Source organism: Pavona decussata, unplaced genomic scaffold, assembly GCF_977016875.1.
Source record: "Pavona decussata unplaced genomic scaffold, jaPavDecu1.1 SCAFFOLD_232, whole genome shotgun sequence".
Taxonomy (NCBI): domain Eukaryota; kingdom Metazoa; phylum Cnidaria; class Anthozoa; order Scleractinia; family Agariciidae; genus Pavona; species Pavona decussata.
The window spans coordinates 826423-845240 of record NW_028145637.1 but is presented as its reverse complement, the minus strand read 5'-3'; the positions used below and the strand labels follow the sequence as shown (position 1 = coordinate 845240).

General features: G+C 37.8%; 1 protein-coding gene across 3 annotated transcripts; it reads left to right on the top strand.

Moving 5' to 3' along the window:
• The first annotated feature begins 1525 nt into the window (after nucleotides 1–1525).
• LOC146458637 (uncharacterized) lies at nucleotides 1526–18457 on the top strand. Of its 3 annotated transcripts, XR_014858160.1 has the most exons (20): nucleotides 1526–2787; nucleotides 3165–3275; nucleotides 4424–4534; nucleotides 4862–4972; nucleotides 7457–7570; nucleotides 7721–7849; nucleotides 8877–8954; nucleotides 9460–9600; nucleotides 9786–9896; nucleotides 10238–10366; nucleotides 10923–11033; nucleotides 11292–11420; nucleotides 12014–12130; nucleotides 12607–12762; nucleotides 13373–13498; nucleotides 13882–13980; nucleotides 14708–14815; nucleotides 15573–15680; nucleotides 16124–17965; nucleotides 18013–18457. XR_014858160.1 is itself a non-coding variant. In XM_085090472.1 (19 exons), exons 1-19 carry the CDS (start codon nucleotides 1623–1625, stop codon nucleotides 16438–16440), a joined length of 3471 nt encoding a protein of 1156 aa, XP_084946598.1. In that variant the 5' UTR covers nucleotides 1526–1622; the 3' UTR covers nucleotides 16441–18457. The 3 variants fall into 3 exon arrangements, 1 of the variants encoding a protein (XP_084946598.1); XR_014858161.1 differs by lacking the exon at nucleotides 8877–8954; XM_085090472.1 differs by having other exon boundaries at nucleotides 16124–18457.
• The last annotated feature ends 361 nt before the right edge of the window (nucleotides 18458–18818 follow it).

Below are 18818 nucleotides of genomic sequence, written 5' to 3'. Positions count from 1 at the left end.
CAATAAGATACCAACACTCACTATTTTCCTTTCACTTCGCTTACAACACTCTAACGTTGGTTTCTGAATCAACGTCACATGACCTCCGTCGGCCTTCCCTGTCAGCGGTTCGGGTAGACCAAGAATGTTTCGGGAGGTTTCTTCTCCTCCACTGAGGTATTACTTTCTTCGCCGCTTGGATTAAATTGTCAAAATTAAAGTTTTTCTCTAAGTCTTTTGTCATGAGTAAAATAAACCCCTAAATTGTTGGCGGTACGGGTAGACCGCAAAATTGACGTTCCTGGGGAAATAGCTATGACACGCTCTCCTACAGATGGTAAATCAAAAGCACAGTCCCTGCAGCTGCAACATGAAATACAACATGGCTCACTTTCTATTCAGTTTAGAATATGCCTTGAAGCGAAAACTCGAAAAACTTCGCTTGTTTTGAGTGGCCGCGCCAGAGCACAAAATTTAAGTTTCCGCCGTACGAGCGCGAATAAGGGATCAGTCACCCCAATTAACCTCGAGTTAGATTGGTGCTATCCTCCGATTAAAAATTTGTTATTTTCTATTTATTCTTACAGATTATACTGTGACGTTTGACTGTTTGAAAAAAAAAAAGACAAAACAAATGCAGCGGGATCTTTTCGTACCTAGGAAGAAATATGAGCATTCGTTTTGGATAATGTTCACCGTGTGATTTGAACTTGGTGAGGAAAATTAGTGTTGTTAGTTTGGTACCAGTTAATGACCCATGTACTTAAAGAGATAGTGTCACCTGTTTTAGTGTCACTTTCGACAGCCAAAGAATATATTTATATCGACGGAAAGGCTAAAATAGTGGTTCGGTTTTGTTAACAATTATCAGACTAATGCACAAAAATAAGGTTGAGGATGACTTTGTTCGAAGGGATTGTAACTTGAAAAAAATGGCCTATTTTCTCAAGTTTCTGTGCATTTTGGAGAAATCCCTGGGAACTGTCTACAGCTACTTTATGTTAGGGCACAGGTATTTTGTCAAATGTTTAAGCAGTTTAGATCGAGAGAGAAAGCGCTCCTTTACAATGCACCTTAAACTTAAAACTTAGTAATGATGTTTGGCCTACCGAATGCGGAATACAATACAACCCGTCAGTGACTTCTTTATAGTCATTGAAGCAAAACTTTGTCTCACATTTATGATTCACCTAAATAAACGTTGCTTTATTGGCACATCGAAAGATTGTTTAAGAATTCAACAGGTACTCAATAACATTAGGAGGAGAAAGAAAGAAAGACAAAACCAAAAACAAACAATCACACCTCGCATTTGGTAATTCAATTAGAAAGAGCAGTTGATAATTATTTTTATGACATCTGGCACATTGTAGATTGCCTTTCATCATTTGACGGATTGTGGCTTTTGGGTCATTTTTGTCTCACGCATTACCAGTGTTTCAACAGAGAAATTTTAACTTCTTGTCTAGTAGTGCATGTCTAGATACCATGAGGTCATATGGACTTGAAAACCATTGAGGGTAATGTATTATTTATTATGTTTCAAGAAGAAGTTAAGAAAGACAAAGCCTAAGATTTCAAAAATGGAGGGGAAATGATTGTACGAAATTGTTTTGGTTTTTGTAGAAGACCAAGGTCGCAAAATGGAGATCAAGACTTGGGCTAGAGTTCTACTCTCACTAGCTTGTGTCCTCTTCGTCGGTTCTGTGGAAATGACTCTACTTAAAAAGACAAAGGGGATGTCAAAAGACCGTCATCATAACATCATCACGAAATCGTTACAATCAAGGCAAAAACAAAACAGTTTTAAGAAACATTCTTCGGAGTATTCGGCGAGAAATAAACATGGTTTCAAACTGAAGAAAAGAGGTGACTTTAAAACCAGCTTCAAGAACAAAATTGACGTTCCTAGGGAAATAATTGTGACACGCTTCCCTACAGATGGTAAATCAAAAGCACAGTCTTTGCAGCTGCAACATGAAATACAACATGGCTTAAACCAACGACGGAATGTAATTTCAGATCCCGTAAAAGAACTAAAACAGAATGGACGCTGGGAAGGGAACAGTTTAGAGGAGTCGGATGACGGCTTAATTAAAAGATCTCGAAACAGAGTAAGGTTAAAATCACAACTATCTCACCATCGGAAGACGGAATCTCAACGTGATAGGTTTACTACAAAACAAAGTACCTTGAAAAAATCTGCCAGCAGGACTGTGCCCGCGGAAATAAAACGGCAGCGGATCTCCGAAAGATTTACCAAAAATGACAGCCCAAACTATCTAGACAACGGTAATAACCAAGTAACTTCTGATGAGGAGATGCGGCTAGCTACAAATCCTGATAACTTTTTCGCAGATCCGGTAGCGTCGAACTCTGAAATACGGGCCTTTCATCCATCCCACTTTTATGCTCCTGCTGTGCACAAGTTCTTGCCAGCTGAGCACCGATATCCTAGTCCACCGATTCACAGATACCTTTCTTCGCCCGTGATCTTTAAAGGAGCCAATGATGCACTAGTAAATGCTGGTCAGAGTTCAGCGGATAACAGAGGAATGACGGCACAAGAAAGACACTTTGAGGTAGGACCTCAGCCTCTTTCTCAGCGACTTCCTCATCACAGGCAGCATATCATCGTTGTGAAAAGACCTTTCCAGAATCCTTTCTCAATGCCTATACCCGGGCCCTCTAGGATTGTTGTTTTGCGCCAGCCACTACCATTACCACCGCAGAGAGTACCAGTTCCAGTCATGATACCAAGACCTCCACCGTTTGTTATTGTTCATCACGGAGACTTCTCTGCGCCAGGTACGTTTGAGTGTTAGCGGTAACGAGCAAGCAAGGTGGAAACGTGGCACTTGAAAAAGGGTGTTCTCGCATATAACCATGTTCAAGCTTGCAAAGGTATCAAGGAGTAAGAAAATGTTCAGTAAAAATAATGAAATTAAAACAAAGGGCTATACGGGTTTTCCTTGTTAGCCTGTTACGAACCTTGAATAGCTCATTGATGTTCAGATCTTAATGAAGGCTGTTCGTTAAGCCCCAGTTGCTACTAATCAGCATTTTACGGGGTTATTTTTTCTTTTTCTTAATACTGTGCAGACCAAGGATTGCGAATAGTTTTACCTCGCCGTAAACTTGGGAACCGCAGGTGTGAATCACTGATTACTTTCACCCTTTTTTAGCGATCGATCCTTGCGGCGTCAACCCGTGCAGAAATGGAGGTACATGCACAGCAGTGGTTAACGAGTTTAGATGCATCTGTCCAGTTGGATACAAGGGAGATAGGTGTCAAGGTCAAAGAACTTTTTTTTATATATCAATGTTTGAAAATATGAATTAGGACTATTGGGATAATATATTATAAAATACTGAATAACAACAATAATAATAATAACTTATGCAGCGCTGTTTCTACATAGTAGAAACAGCGCTAGCTAAGATCGGACTAAAACTCCATTAATTACGATTTAAAAAGAATGCCTAGAAAGAGCCTCTTAACCTAGCTCCAAGTCAGCCAAGGACCTTACATCGTCCGGCAAATTGTTCCAGAAAGTAGGTGCGACATTAAAAGAGCCCTTCTACCATGAACTCCACTTCAGGCGATACCCCCTTCCCACAACCCTGTTCTGCGTGAAGATTTCTCATCCAGGTTGTTCGTTGAAACCTGAAAACGTTATCCATCCTTGACTATCTATTTCCCTTCATGCGCTATATAATGGCCGACTTCAGTCTATTTAGAAATAATAAATGTGAATTTCAGGGGCTTCCAGAGAATGGATCTTTCATCCACTGTTTCCACGTCGAATTGGATTTTGGTTTTTGAATGTTGGTTTTGAGGAGAAAGCCAAACAGGAGAACCCCGAGAAAAACCCTCGGAGCAGGGACGAGAACCAAAAACAAACTCATTCCACATATGGGCCATATTGGTGTGAAGCGAGAGCATCTGCGCCCCCTTCCCCCCCCCCCCCCCCCCCTGGCTCCTATTTCATGCTAGTGATGTGTTGAGGAGGCAATATTGTAATATATTTCAAGGAAGTTATTACCAGAACACAAAAAGGAAAGAAAATTGCTATTTATTGCATTTTGTATACTGTTGAATATTTAGTTCTCACTTCATGGCATCAATGAATAAAGTTGAAAGAGTTTACGGTTTATTAGGGCATCTAACCCGTTAATGGTATATTTGGTTTTCGCTTAGCGCGCAGACTAAGTTCCCCCATGAATGCAGACATATTTTCACACAAGTGTTCACGATTCGTAAGAGGCACTTGGTTGTTTTTAGTCCCAACTGTTACCAAACACTATGATTCAACAAAACGTTTCAAACTCACTTCAGTTACATGCAATTATATGGCTTACTGTGAAGGCCAAATAGGTGCTAACAACTAGTCCGGTTAAAGTGTTTCTGACATGGTTATGTTATGATATTCCACTTCTGCAGTGCAAAGCAAATGCAACCCAAACCCATGCAAGAACTTTGGAAAATGCACCGAGCTCCCCGACGATTTCGAATGCACTTGTCACACTGGATTCCACGGAAAGAGATGCGACCGTAAGCTAAATTTTGGTGTATAGAAAATTTAAACGACAAATAGATTCCTAACAGAGTTAAAAACTGATCAATGTACTAATTATATGAAATGATCAAAGACACGAGCACTGGGAGATTTAAGACAGGAAATCGTCATAATGGTTTATATATTGATTACTGTTTAGATGGTGAGCTATAGGGGCTTCTCCAGGGGAAAGTTAATATGTATTACATAACACCTTGAATGTACAGTCCCTCGATGAACTCGCGACCTGTTTAGTTCTTGAGAAGTATTAAAGGGTATAATTTAACTGTAATTGAGCCTAAAATTTCACACTTTTGTTTTAGTTGAGAGCAGATGTGAACCAAATCCATGCAGGAACGGAGGAGTTTGTACAGAAAATCTTGGAAATTACATATGCTCATGTGTGGCTGGATTCATGGGCAAAAACTGCGAGCGTGAGTGAATCAGTGCTCGTGGCTTATATATTCCTATTTGTTTAATATACCCACATTTTATTGAATGGGTTTGTATCAGATTGATTTGCGAGCGTAACTACAAACATCAGTCGTTCAAAAAGTATTTTAGGTGGATTTAAAATGCTTGACTTTAGAAGTTAATCCCGATAGTTAGATTTTATACACCTCGTCCAAGGTATTTATGTAAAACTGTAAATGGTTTGAACCCAGGAGTCATGTCATAAGTACGTAAATTATGATCATCCGGGTGAGTGTAGTCCTTAGAAGGACTGTTTGTGGTGACTTTGACTGACGTTTCGACAACCTGAGCGGAAGTCATCTCCAAAGTCAAGTGAATTGTGGAACGTCAGTAGGTAGTATATACGTCTCTGGTTGTTAACCTGATTGTTCAACAAAGTCGAAATGTTATTGGTCGTTTGTCAGTAAGCCGTGATGTTATTGGCTGTGGAGACTAAAAAGTGATTAGTGGGTTTCGATCAGTCTTTTGTTAGTCAAAAGTCCGTGGGTCTATTGTTAGTAAAATGTCTATTGTTTGTCTGTTTCGTTGTTGTTGTCAATTGGTGTAGGCAGTTGTAGGAAACGGTTGAGTGGCGTCTGAGTAAACCAGTTTTCCAGAGTGAGTCGTTGATAGTAATTTGTACTGTAGGTAATGCACTTGGCAGAGTCCCAGTCGATTCTGTGGTTCGTTTGTAAATGATGCTCAGCAATGTGATTGTTGATATCACCATTCTCTCGGAGAAAAGACGAGGACCAACAACAAAATCTATCCAAATATAACGCCTAGTCCGGGAATCGAACCGGGCTACATTGGTGGGAGGCGAGTTCTATCATCACTGTGCCATCCCTACTCCCCAGACAGACACATATTATTCACATCCAAGAACTGTTCAACAAAGTTTTTCAACTGTTTTCCTTCGTAGCAGACAATAGCAGACCTTCCGATTTCTAGTTCTCGAAAGGTCTTAGGTTCGACTCCTGATGGGAGCACTTGGATTTTTTTCCGAGTATGCCTTTGTCATTTACTAATTAATATATCATTCTCGTTTATTCGTCAGGCTAAACATATTCCATCACATTATTTCCATTATTCGTATGCCACACATTGACATTCCAAGCATAGTAGTATGCAGTTTGTCCCATGAACCTAGTGTAATGGCTTTAGCTCCCACGAGTCTCCTGTAGCTCAGTGGTAGAGCATCCGAACTAGTAATCGGAAGGTCTCAGGTTCGACTCTTGATAGGAGCATTCGGATTTTTTTCCGAGTATACCTGTGTCATTTACTGATTAATACATCATTCTCAAAAACGGGAATGTTGCTGTAAGGCGAAAAGAAAAATGTCTCCAACTTTTTTCACCGGAGAGAAAAGTGATGAATGGCGAGGAGTTATCACAAATCACTGTAAAATAGCTGCAATAAATTATTTTTGGTCAGAAATTTCGAACAAAAATCGAGGTTAGTTTTAAATAAACAAAAATCGTTTATGAGCTTCTTTTGAGTTAATTGCTCTAATTTTGAAGTTCACAATCGCATGGAATAATCTACAATTTTTTTCAGTTTATATGAAATGATCGAAATATCTTTATTATTGTATAAAAAAACAGATTCGATTTTGCCCTAGTTCATCAGTTCAGTTCAAAATCGTAGAAGTCTTTAAAATGTGGTGAGAACATCACTGACTTAACGCCGCCTTCTGATCGTTTGCCAATTCTGTGTTCTTACCACATTTTGACGCCATCTGTGATTTATACCGTTTTTAGTCGATTAAACGCCCACCTTCGAATGAGCGCCCTGAAAGCCCAAAAAGTTAATAAGCGATCACCCTCGAATAAGCACCCACCCCACCCCCTTCCCAACAAAAAACATTGCTTCTGTTCTAGCCCAGCGTGAAGAAAGAGGAGCGTCAGTTGTGTTCCAAAATTGGTTTTAGATAGTCAGTGAACGTTGTATTGTTAATAGCTGGTTTATTTCAGCTTTTGCACTTTGTTTTGTCTTGTTGAAGCAAAATAAACTTCTTATCCCTTGTTTTCTTATTCTCTATAAATGTCCTTGCTTGGTGCCCACCCTCGAATAGGCGCCCACCTCGAATAAGCGCCCACCCTCATGGGCCCAAAATTAAAAAGGCGCCCCGGGCGGTTAATCGAATAAGTACAGGAGCTAAAAAGACAGAAGGTAAATTGGGATCTATATCTTAATTAATTGTTTCTTAAGATTAATTAGCAAGAGACAAAAGGAAGAAAATTAATACATCTAATCATATTATACTATAAAATTCATAGCTCCCGCAAATATTTTACTATTGATGCTTTTGATTTGGCATTTAATTTTTCTAGCACATGAAAATTTTTCCTCCGGTGATTAAAAGCGAACTTTCTTCGTGTTACAATTATTGTAACTTATTATAGAGCACTGATTAACATAATAGGAGCAACTACCTAAAGTATACATATCTCCTTTATTTTCAGGGGAATCAAAATGTCTACCGGTAAACCCGTGCAAAAATGGCGGTGTGTGCACTGAGAATCTTATTGGCTACAAGTGTAATTGCAAAGATGGCTACAACGGAATAAATTGTGAAGGTAAAATAAAGCAACATCCAACTTAATATAATTTTGAAACAGTTTCCACAATCTAAATCTGCCAGTATTTTGTGCTTACACCCTAATGAAAGCGGAATTTTATGATATATAAACACTATTTTGATATATCCTTGGTCAAAATTCTTTTAGTGAGGGAGACAAGCACAGCCTGTGATAGCTATCCGTGTCATAATGGCGCTACGTGTATCGCCGATATTTACGATCCATCCAAATATTCCTGTTACTGTACCTCTGGATACACAGGACTGGGATGTGAAGGTGATTACGGTTGTAACTGTAACAGCAGGATAATTCCATACCCTGAATCATGATATTTCCTTAAAAGACACTTTTAATATTCTTATATGTCACCCGTTACAAGGCCAGATTTCATTCCTGCGGACCTCTGTCAACAGTAGACGAAAGCATTTAAGCAAGAGAGTGTTTTTGTCAAGGGACCATCGACTGATGAACTTGCCGGCATGATGTTCATAACTTATATGCTAATGTTTAATGAACAGTAAATTTCCAAGAGGCAACTTACAGCTCGATAGTCGCAGTAAACACGAACTGCACTCGTTTTTATCGTCCACCACTAGCTAATTTTTTCTCCGCGAGTTATTGAATCTGGCAGTCCGAACTTTAAGGTGAAAGGTCGACATGGAAAAGACGAATAAACAACATACGAGCCAGAGACACAATAAAAAAATTTTTTTTTGTTAATGCATTAGAAAATAAAATGGAGTAGTTTCCGCGAACGATTAGTACGGTAGTAATGTCTCTGCGGTTGAACTGATTATCATGTCGCGTGATCAATCTAAGCCAATCAGATTCGGAAATACTTAGAAGTACACTAAAATTGAAAAAAAGAAGACAACGACATTATGCTCACCTCTTCCCTTCCCCAATTCAAGTAATTGCAGTATAAAATTGACATGGGGAAAGAGGAGGGTAGGGAGGGAACTAAAGGCGGAAAATTACTTAATTCACAAAAGCATTTATTGTTATATTAAAGAGCAACTCCTTATACGTCATACCAGTAATGAAACCAAAGTACTTGGATAATTGAAACCAATCACCTTTCCCATGATAGTAAAAGTGGAGCGTTGCAATTTTATGACAAGCAGTAAAGTTGAATGACCAAGTTGAAAATGCTTTGTTTCCCTTCTCTGTTTCTCAACTTGGCCTAATAAACAGTAGCTGCCATTAATTGTTGTAGCCTTTCTTTGCTTTAATAATTTGCGCATTGTTCTCATTGTACTCTTTTTTGTTTTGCAAAATGCATGCACGGTTTGCATGAAAACAGAAGAGGCGGCATGCGACAACTGTCCTAGTCCATCGACATGCATTCAAGGAGCATGCATGTTGAATAACGATTCTGAAGGTATGAAAGTTGGCCTTTAACAGTCACATATATGGCACAGCCATCAAAACAGATTCCTAAATTACGAGGTTGCACAAAATGATAGTCTGTGACAGTAAATTTACTTCTTGATTAAGTTTGTTTGGATTCGATTTTGTTCACGGGCACAAATGCTTCAACCAATTATAAGAGTATAACAAACTCGTTATGCAATATCCTTCACTGGTCAGTGGCATCACTTCAGGGATTTGATTCTCAGACTCCACACTTAAAACCACCTTGCGGACAAATATCTGACTAGTACGCAAGTAGGTATTGCTCAGGTTACATTTTATTTACAGTCCACCTTTTACAGCTAAATTAAAAGCACGTTAAATGTGTGTTTGTTTGTTTGTTTGTTTGTTTGTTTGTTTTGAAAGCCGATGGTGAAAAGAAAACAACTTGGCCAATATTTTCCAATACAGAAACTACGCTAGTTCGATGATATAAAATAATACGACTCAAATTTATTTTTATTTCCTTGCAGAAAAAGGATTTGCCTCAATTTCTTTCTCTAGTCTACCTTGCGGTCCAACCAACCCTTGCCTATTTGGTGGACACTGTATTCCGGAGGGTGAGGAATATACGTGTCTGTGTCCCGCAGGACGAGCAGGATCCCGCTGTGAGCGTAAGTTGTAGTTAAAAGAGAAGGGGCGATGAAAAATTTTTTAAGATAGGATCCGAGCAACCAGCAACCAGAAGATGGAAAGAATTATAATTAACAATTGTGTAACATTCAGCATAAACTCAAATATTTTCCTTCTAGGTTCTTACACTGTTAGTTTGGTGTTTTAAAATAATTTTATGTCTTAGATTTCTTTCAGGAAAGTAGTTGTCATGGCTGTCACCGCCATGCTGTTTGCATTTATAGTAAATGCTCATGTAGGCCAGGATACATTGGTGACGGGAAAAGCTGTCGTCCACGTGAGTACGCTCGAGCTTACTAGCTTTTAAAACAGCCTAGTGCAACTCCTATCAAATCATCTAAAAAAGACTGATATCACGGTCAGAATAAACTTTTCCAATATTTAACAGTCTTGCTCTTTTTGGATTATTTTTCCTACAATTTGTTGCTGATTAGATCCTTTACTACAGGATCCGGTACTTTTATTGTGTCACGGTCGTCCTTGCAGACACAATTACTGGTTACAGTTACTCATATCAAATCACTGCTTCTAGCTGACACAAAACTTACAGAACAACGCGGGATCAAAATTATTTCAGCTTGTATTGTAACCGTAGCTTTTGCTTTGCACATTTCATAGAAATGTCCCACTGCCATCCAAACCCGTGTGAGAATGGTGGCACGTGCCGCGAGGAGGAAACCACTGACCCACATCAGCCAGATTGGTGGTGCGAGTGTGCAAAGGGTTACAACGGACGACACTGCCACGGTACTATTTAGTGTAAAAATGCTGTAACTTAAATCAGTCCATCGACTTTGTTAAACGAGAGTGAATACTTAGCAATCATAAGCTAATAAACTGTAAGAGTTTAGGTTAAAATTTGGTGTTCCATGGCGAAGGAACAGCGGAGAACCCAAAGAAACTCCAAAGAGTAAGGAGGAGATTTGAACCAGAAGTACGCTAAAGGTAGATTACAATTGCCAGCACTGTCACCATTGTTCCCCCACTGCTGCGGACCCTATTTCCATCACCTTCATATGTTATCACATCCCTCACTTCCAGCAAGTGCTGACAGACAATTAAACTCGCCAATGACATATTTTCCACCATAATGTTAAGTGGTTCGCCGGAGATTTGAAATATCAGTTGATGTAGTGTCTTCACGTAAGGCTTGCCCCAACTGAATTTGATTTTTCAAACGTAATTTTGAGAATGTGAAGGTTAAACAGGTTTTTTTCAAGCGACACTCGTTAATTAAGTACTGCATTCAGAAGGGGTGGTTAGATAAACCCTTTCGAAACAAGCATGTTTTGTTTACCTGTAGAGTATGATCCATGCTTCAATTTCAAGTGTCATAATGGCGGAAGATGTGAAGTCACGAACAACGTACCGCGATGCAACTGCGACGAACCATGGGAAGGCCCAAGCTGTCTTCGTAAGTAAAGTTCCTTTATTATTGCACACATATGCTACCTGTAAACAAATCAACAATCGTTGAACTAAATTAAAGTTATGTTACGAACAGTTTCACCAAAACATTAACCTTAACTGCATTTAACCAAGGGTATTGGTTGAGTAAGCCAACGATATAGATATAATCTAGTCTTTTACACGTTGATTGGTTTAGACATTGCTGACTCGGTAGGGTGAGAAACAGTCATGGCTAACTAGTGATCATTTCTTTTTCCCTCAGTTGATAATCCATGTTTACCAAAAGACGGCGTAAACAGGGATCCCTGTAAAAATGGCGGGAAATGTGAATTCACAAATGGTGAAGTAAAGTGCTCTTGTCCGGTTCCTTATCAAGGCCCTACCTGTTCAGGTAAGCTGAAGGAAATATGCATTATACACCGTAGCCAGGCGACGTACAAATAATATGAAAAACTTATGCTGTGTGCAATTTTTTGTCACGACCTTCTTTATAACCTGACATCATTATTTATTGTTTTCGTTGTTGCTACAAACGAGATTGGATAAATATACTTGCTTATGACGTCATAAATTCTATAAAAATTCAAATTTTGAGCAATCAGTAGGTCACGTTTTGCACCTTGGTAAGCTTTTACAATAGGCACTGATTTCATTTTTCAAACGTACGCCGTTTGAGTTTTAGGCCTTTTTCTGGTTTTTTTTTTCTTTTTCTGCCAAATATGGTTGTGACTCGATAAGTTAAAATCTTTTAGAAAACTATGGTCCAAATAACCTCTCTTTGAAAGTTAGGGTTTCCAAGATATGACAATTTGGAACTTTCCATAGCAACAATATGGTATTTAAGTTAGTCCTTCCTTAAAGAAGATAGAGAATTTTATTTACTTTGTTGTCGCTTTTTTTATTTGTTTGTTTTGCTTGTTTCCAAAGAGGTTAGCGTTTAAAACATTTTTCTTTTATAAACGCATTGATGTTTTTACCCTATAGAGAACAAGTGTGATAAATGTGACAAGAAGCACGCATTTTGCGACAAAGGAATCTGTAAATGTAAACCCCCTTACACTGGAGACGGGATAACATGCAACGAGCCAAAACCTCCAGCAAGTAAGTCAATAAAGGGAAAACTCGAACAAGATTTTTATATGAAATTCAAACTACTACAATCTTGGTCAAAGTGGTTGAGACAGAACGGGATGATATCCCACCCCTTTCCCTAAAATTTTAGTGCTGGTCTACTCTATAAAATACGTTAAATTGTTTTGAAACTCAAATGTTGAAAGGTGGAGGGACATTCTGTCGTAAGGGTGACTTGAGCCCTCCCTCTCCCTCCCCTTTTCAATATCTTGAAGTTCAGATCAATCTTTCATCATGGGTGGAAGGCTTTAATTGAAAAAAACGATTGGCTGAATTGGACCTTTCTTCCCGTGCAGCTTACAAACTGGTCAACAGCCATTTGGTTGTACTTTAGAAAACAAATACTCTTTACTTTGCAACAGAAAAGGCAGTTACCGCGAAATGTTTTATATATATATATATGAAATACAACCTAGTGTAAGCCAATCAATTTTTGTTTTTTTCAGGGGCTCCTCCATCTCCAAGCGAACTCCCAAATAGCTGTGTTCCAAATAAATGCTTGAATGGAGCGGCTTGTATTGAAGGAAAAGACACCTTTTTCTGTGTTTGTCCTGAGAACACCCATGGCAGGCTATGTGAGAAGAAAACCACACCAACAACAGGTAAGTTCTTAATGACCAAATCTTACTACAAAAAGTCTATAACTTTTTTTAATGATGGCAACACACATTGGAGACATAAACAAACTAAGAGCCTATAAAATTAATCAAAAGAGTGCATATAAAAGGGTCCTTAGATCGCCTCCTCGCCTGAATTCTAAAGGATTGGGTGTCGTATACGTATGTCAAGAAATTCAATGAATTTTTGTGAAATCTGATATTGGTACTTTGTAGTTCTTGACATATGTTCCCTGCATGTTTTGCCAGGAAAGACTGAAATCTTCTAAGGGGCTAAAAAGCATGCTGTAGATGTCCATAATGTCAAAATTGCAATTTGTCGGAAATATAAAAATGAAATCAACATTTGCAAACTTTGCCACGAACGAAATGATATTACAAGCCTTAATCCTTCCCTACTGAGGCCATAACGGGTTACGCCATCGTAACACCACAAAAACCAATCGTTTAAAACAAACTTTTGTCCAAATTCCTGCGCGACTTGTTACTTTTAAGGATTAAAAACTAACAAGATAAGTAACAGTTTATTTTGTGCTATTTTGCGAAGTTACTATGTTCATTAATCATGTTTCATTTTTTTTTTGTTACGTGGCAGCTCCACCAAAAGTAGTGTGTCATCCCAACCCATGTCTTAACGGAGGCATTTGTAAAGAAACAGGCGTCAATCAGGATTTTGACTGCATTTGTCCCAATCCTCGGTTTAAGGGAAGGTTCTGTGATGGTAAGCAGAAATTAAATAGCCATTTAAAATCAATCATTTACCCTTTCGAAACAGCCCTTTTGGATTCTTCTCGAATTCCTCGCCTGTAACGCAAGGTAATCAAAATTGCTGGTAATATTTGTCTGGAATGCACGCAATGGATTCTCAGCGTAAATTCGTTATCACTAAAATTAAATGTTGTGCAGTGCGTTTAAAAATCAATGCTTACGTTAGACCAGATACATATTAGTTGTGACTGGAACGAAGCCTTCACCGTGTATTCGTCATCATATATTTCGTGATTTTTCATAACATAATAATATGAAAATTACCTTGTTTGAATTACTAAAACAAAAGTTTGTTACTTTTTGGTAGTAAATGACACTGTCGTCTTTTCTTTACAGTGGACATGTGTGCGGAATGTGATTCCCATGCTCGATGCATAAATGGAAAATGTTATTGCCGGAGAGGTTATATAGGAGATGGATTTTCTTGCAAGAAAGGTATTCATCACCACGCCTTAGTATTAATCAAAATTGTTACAAATTTACGTCTAGATTCATGGCGTCAACAATACTAAACATTGTAATGGAAATATTTCACATGATTCGGGAGAAACTCGTGAAGATAAATTAGATGTGAAATTCGCGGTGTGGTTTGAAAAATATAAGTATATTTATTAAAAACTGGATCATTGTATAATGCAATTTCAGATGTTTGATTGGCTTAGCGGCCAAGGTATATGGGCCGTTTATTCCTTGCCTGAGAGATAGTAACCACTAGTTGCCCTTTGGTTGTTCTTGCAAAGCGAATTCAGCAAGATCTAGCAGTAGTTCTTGATTGATAAAAACAATTATTCCACTCACGCTTGCTGGATATGAGATGATTATACCCAACTCGGTGCTACACGCCTCGTTAGCTATCTATCATCTCATATCAAAAGCGCGCTTGTGCTATAATCAGGTATTTAGCTTCGTTGGTAGATTTCTTGTTCTTGATTCCTTGCATGGGTAACTGCGGTGTCATTTTTTATTACCCTCACATGGTCCACTTCCATTTAAAATATAAAGGGATATCACTGCAGAAAATAATTTATAGTTTAACGTGAAATAAATTACATCCCTTTGGTAGCTCTCTACGAAATTCTTGATCGAAGGTATTACACCCAGACTGAGTAACAAGCTCAGTTCTGCTGTTGTCTATTGAATTTATTACGACTTTCTTTTGCAGTAAAACCCAAAGTGAAATGTCCCCAGTATTCCACTGTTGTCAGTGGTGATATTTGCGTATGTAACCCTGGATATTACATGGGCAACGCTGGTAGACGCACCTGCATTCGTAAGTAAATATTTTTAATGGCTCCTTGATTAAAATTCTTGTAAGTGACATCTTTGTGACTGAAACGTTTACTTTACATTTACAACTCACTTTCACATCGACTTTCATATAATTCACAATATATAAACATTTGAGGACAGTAATCAGAAAACCGGCGTATGTTAAATAAATCAAATTCACTATATTTTGCTCTAGAGGTAAGAATGTCAACTACGAAATTAAAATTATTAACCGTCTTTTAGAAACCACTAAATTACCACTGTTACAGTGGAACATTTTACTTCAAACAACCTCTGCAAGATAACACCTCCTCCTGAGCAGGAAATAGGTTATTGTTACAACCAAGGCTTACCGCCTCCCATATTGGCTCCTTCCAATCCCTACCCCTTCCCTGCCAGCTTCCTCCTTTGACGAATTTCCAACTGTCAAGGCAACGTTTAAGGCTACTCTCACAATCGTGAGTTGCTGTAAGCTCTGCATCTTATCATATGATGATGAATATTGTGCACTTGTTTTATACTTGCTTTCTTTTATTCCCACGCATTGTAAATAATTTTAGTATTTTTAGATTCTTCAACTTATGAATAATCCACATTTATTTTAGATTTTTTACATCTATTCCTACACACTGTTAATAATTGTAGTATCTTAGATTGGTTTATAGTAGATAGGTGTCCTCAATTAGCTTACCGTTTAGCTAAAATCATCGACAGGTGAATAAACTTTTCATTATTCATTTGTTTCTCACCTGTGGCAGCGAACGAGACAGCAGTTCGAGCTTTACCTGCATCGCAGCATGGACCGAAGCTTGCACTTCCTCTTCCTGAGGACAGCTCAGTTACAAGAGGAGGACAGCAGTGGTCAGGTAAAAGTAGGAGAATAACTAGGAGCAATTCGTATCACCGCTACATGACCTCTAGCGTCACAACAAATTATGAAACCTTAGAAGCAAATTCACAGCACCTGACCCTACAAGGACGATTCGGAAATGCTTAACATTCTTTTGGTTCAGGAAAGTTATCCTTTGATTTATTATCTCGTACATGTATGTGGTCATTTGAACATATTTAAAGTAAGTAAATTATCATTTTTTTTTTATATATTGTATCTTCACTCTAATGCCACTTTTAGGCTACTATTACCTCTTAACAAACTACAGTTCAAGTTCAGTCTTAAGCACTTCCAGAAAACAACAATGCAAGGCCCAACCAAAAATAAAGTAATGCTCTAGAATGTGTGAACATTTTTGGTTTGCCACCAAATATGCCAACATTTACATTGATATGAATCATTTTTTCTTCTAAGCAGAAGACATCATAGTAACAGAATACCGTAACCTCGGCTGCTGGGCTGACACGACTGAGTGGAGGGATCCATCCAAGCGAACAATGATGGTCTTGGAAGGCTTAGATCCACTTCTTGGCGGAAATTACCATGAAAGAAAACAGCCAATCAGCAAATGTGCTGAGGTGGCGAAGCGACTTGGTTTTCGGGTGTTTGCCATTCAAAATGGAGGCCAGTGTTTCGGCGGTGCGGATGAAGCTACGTACAAAACATACGGGTCTTCCGAAAAGTGTGCTGATGGTGTAGGAGGTCCCTTATCCAATGATGTATACAAGCTCTGAGTCTGTTCCATCATCATTCTATCAACGAATTTCCAGATTGTTATTAAGGTTACCTGTCATATTTTAGTCTGAACCTCCATGAAGATAAACCTGCCCATGCCTTTTTAAGTCACAATTTAGTTTTGTGAAGGGGTTAAATTGCATTTGAGAACGAAATTTCTAAAGAGAAAACTGACCAAACTATTAAAGTGAACGAGTAAGAATAATACCATGCCAATATGTGAATGGAGAAGTGATAAAAGGACAAGCTGAAAAACAGTTTTGGGGTTGAATCTGATTACAATAGCAGCCTATAGAGATCTTCATTATATCAGGCTGTCGAGTTTCATACATTGATCAAAGACTAATTCCATGTCTGAATATTTAACGAAGCCTTACAATACTACTTGCTTCATTTGAATAAAATTGAGTATTGCAAAAAGTGGAAATAATATGGAATATCCAGAAATTTGGACTTTGTCACTAGTAAATAATTAACGCGACTTATTATCAGTAGTGTTTTTCCGTTATTTTACGGTGTAACTATGCTTACGTATAATGGTCACATGGGGGTTTTGATATATTTTGTTAAAAATGATGAAATAAGACCTTCAATCACCAGCCAAATAATTCTAGAATGACAAGAGGACTGAAATCAACTAAGTTCTTGAAAGAAACAACTCGTGATCTGTTCTAGCGCATTTTGGAAACAAAAATGCGAGAACTTGAAAAACATTAGCCTAATATTTTTCAAGTTTCAATCCATAACGGCCTACTCTGTCTCTGGCTAGAGGCACTAATCGACAGTTTTATTGCACTGGGGTGATAATTTTTTAACAAACTTGACAATTATTTCGTTGTTTCTGCTGACAGTCAAACATTTTTGGGTTTTGAAATGACAGCAAATTTTCGTGATACTTCCCCTTTAAAGTGCGGAATACTTGTAAGAATTGCAATCCCATAGGTAAATTGTGGAAATTAAAAGAAGATAGTTGAGCAAGGGGCCTGGTCCAGCTATGGTGCCGTTAAAAAAAACTATTTAAAAGGTGAAGTGTGTAATCTGTGTGGTGAAAGAAAACAAAAATAATTCAAAATAATACCAGAAATCTCTAGTATTAACAATTCGTAAATGGAAAACAAAGGAAATCAGTACCGTGTAGGAGCACTGTGATTTTTTAAATTATCAAAAAACTGGGGAACTTCTGCTTTGGAATTCTACAAGAGTTCTTGATGTTCTGCGAAGATAGTCTGAGAAGTGGTTTAAAATCCTCAGCTGCGCCTCGTTTTAATTTTCAACCCACTTCTCGTGTTTGGAACTGACTTTTCTTCGTATTGATATGTCACTAACATCATGATACAATGTTTCCAATCCAATTTTCAAAAGTTATTAATACTTTTTATTTATTTATTTAAGGATAAAAATTAGCGAGAAAACACAACGATTCGATGCACTTTCAAGTGACAAAATAAAATATCAAACTGACTTAATATATATAACGGAGGCGATTAAAACTCAACAATAAGTAATTTAGCATTGTAAGTGTGTGTGTCTGCTATTTCTAAACAAATAGTTTATACGCGGACAGACATTAGATATACCATGCACGCACACTTACAATGCTAAATATGTTACTTATTGTTAAGTTTTTATCACCTCACACTGTAGAATTTTTTGTTTTGTCACTTGAAAATGATATCATGGCGACATCGAAACGCTGTATTTTCTCGCTAATTTTAATCCTTAACTGTTTATCTTAATCTAATCGTGTACTTTTTACAATGAATAAAGTCAATTTTGAAAACAATTTGGAGTACAGAATTAAATTAAGTACCATTATACTAGTAGGACAATACGTTTGGCTCTCGAGTTACTTTAATGGAATACCGAACTTTTTTGCAAGTTTTCAGAGGAGAAAGAGAAATCTTGTAGCTTCAGAGCTGCTCAACGGGGGATTTGGTTTTTTTATTTAGTAACACTGAACAGTAGTGTTTTGAATTCTTATTGGGAGAGAATAATAAATTATACACGAGGATGAGATGCGATGGTGTAATTTATTTTCAACTTCCGTATATATTTTTTTATATTATTTCTTTTCTTTTGATTCAGAGAATGTTAAATGCTTTCAGTCATTTTGCTCGTGTTAGCCGGTATTGACAGGAATTCCTTTAGTTCCTTATTCATAAAATAGTTTGAACTTCCCGAGGAATCAGTTATAGCTGTAAAAAGTTATTGTCACTTGAAATAATTTATTCCAATTCGAGATCTTATTCATTTATTTCCTTTGCTGCTCTTTTCAAGTGTTGGATTGCGTGAGCTCTAATTTCCAAAAACTCCAATTGTCTAATATCAGATAATAGGTGTTTTTGAATAATACTAAGGAAAGTTAGGAAGTCACTCC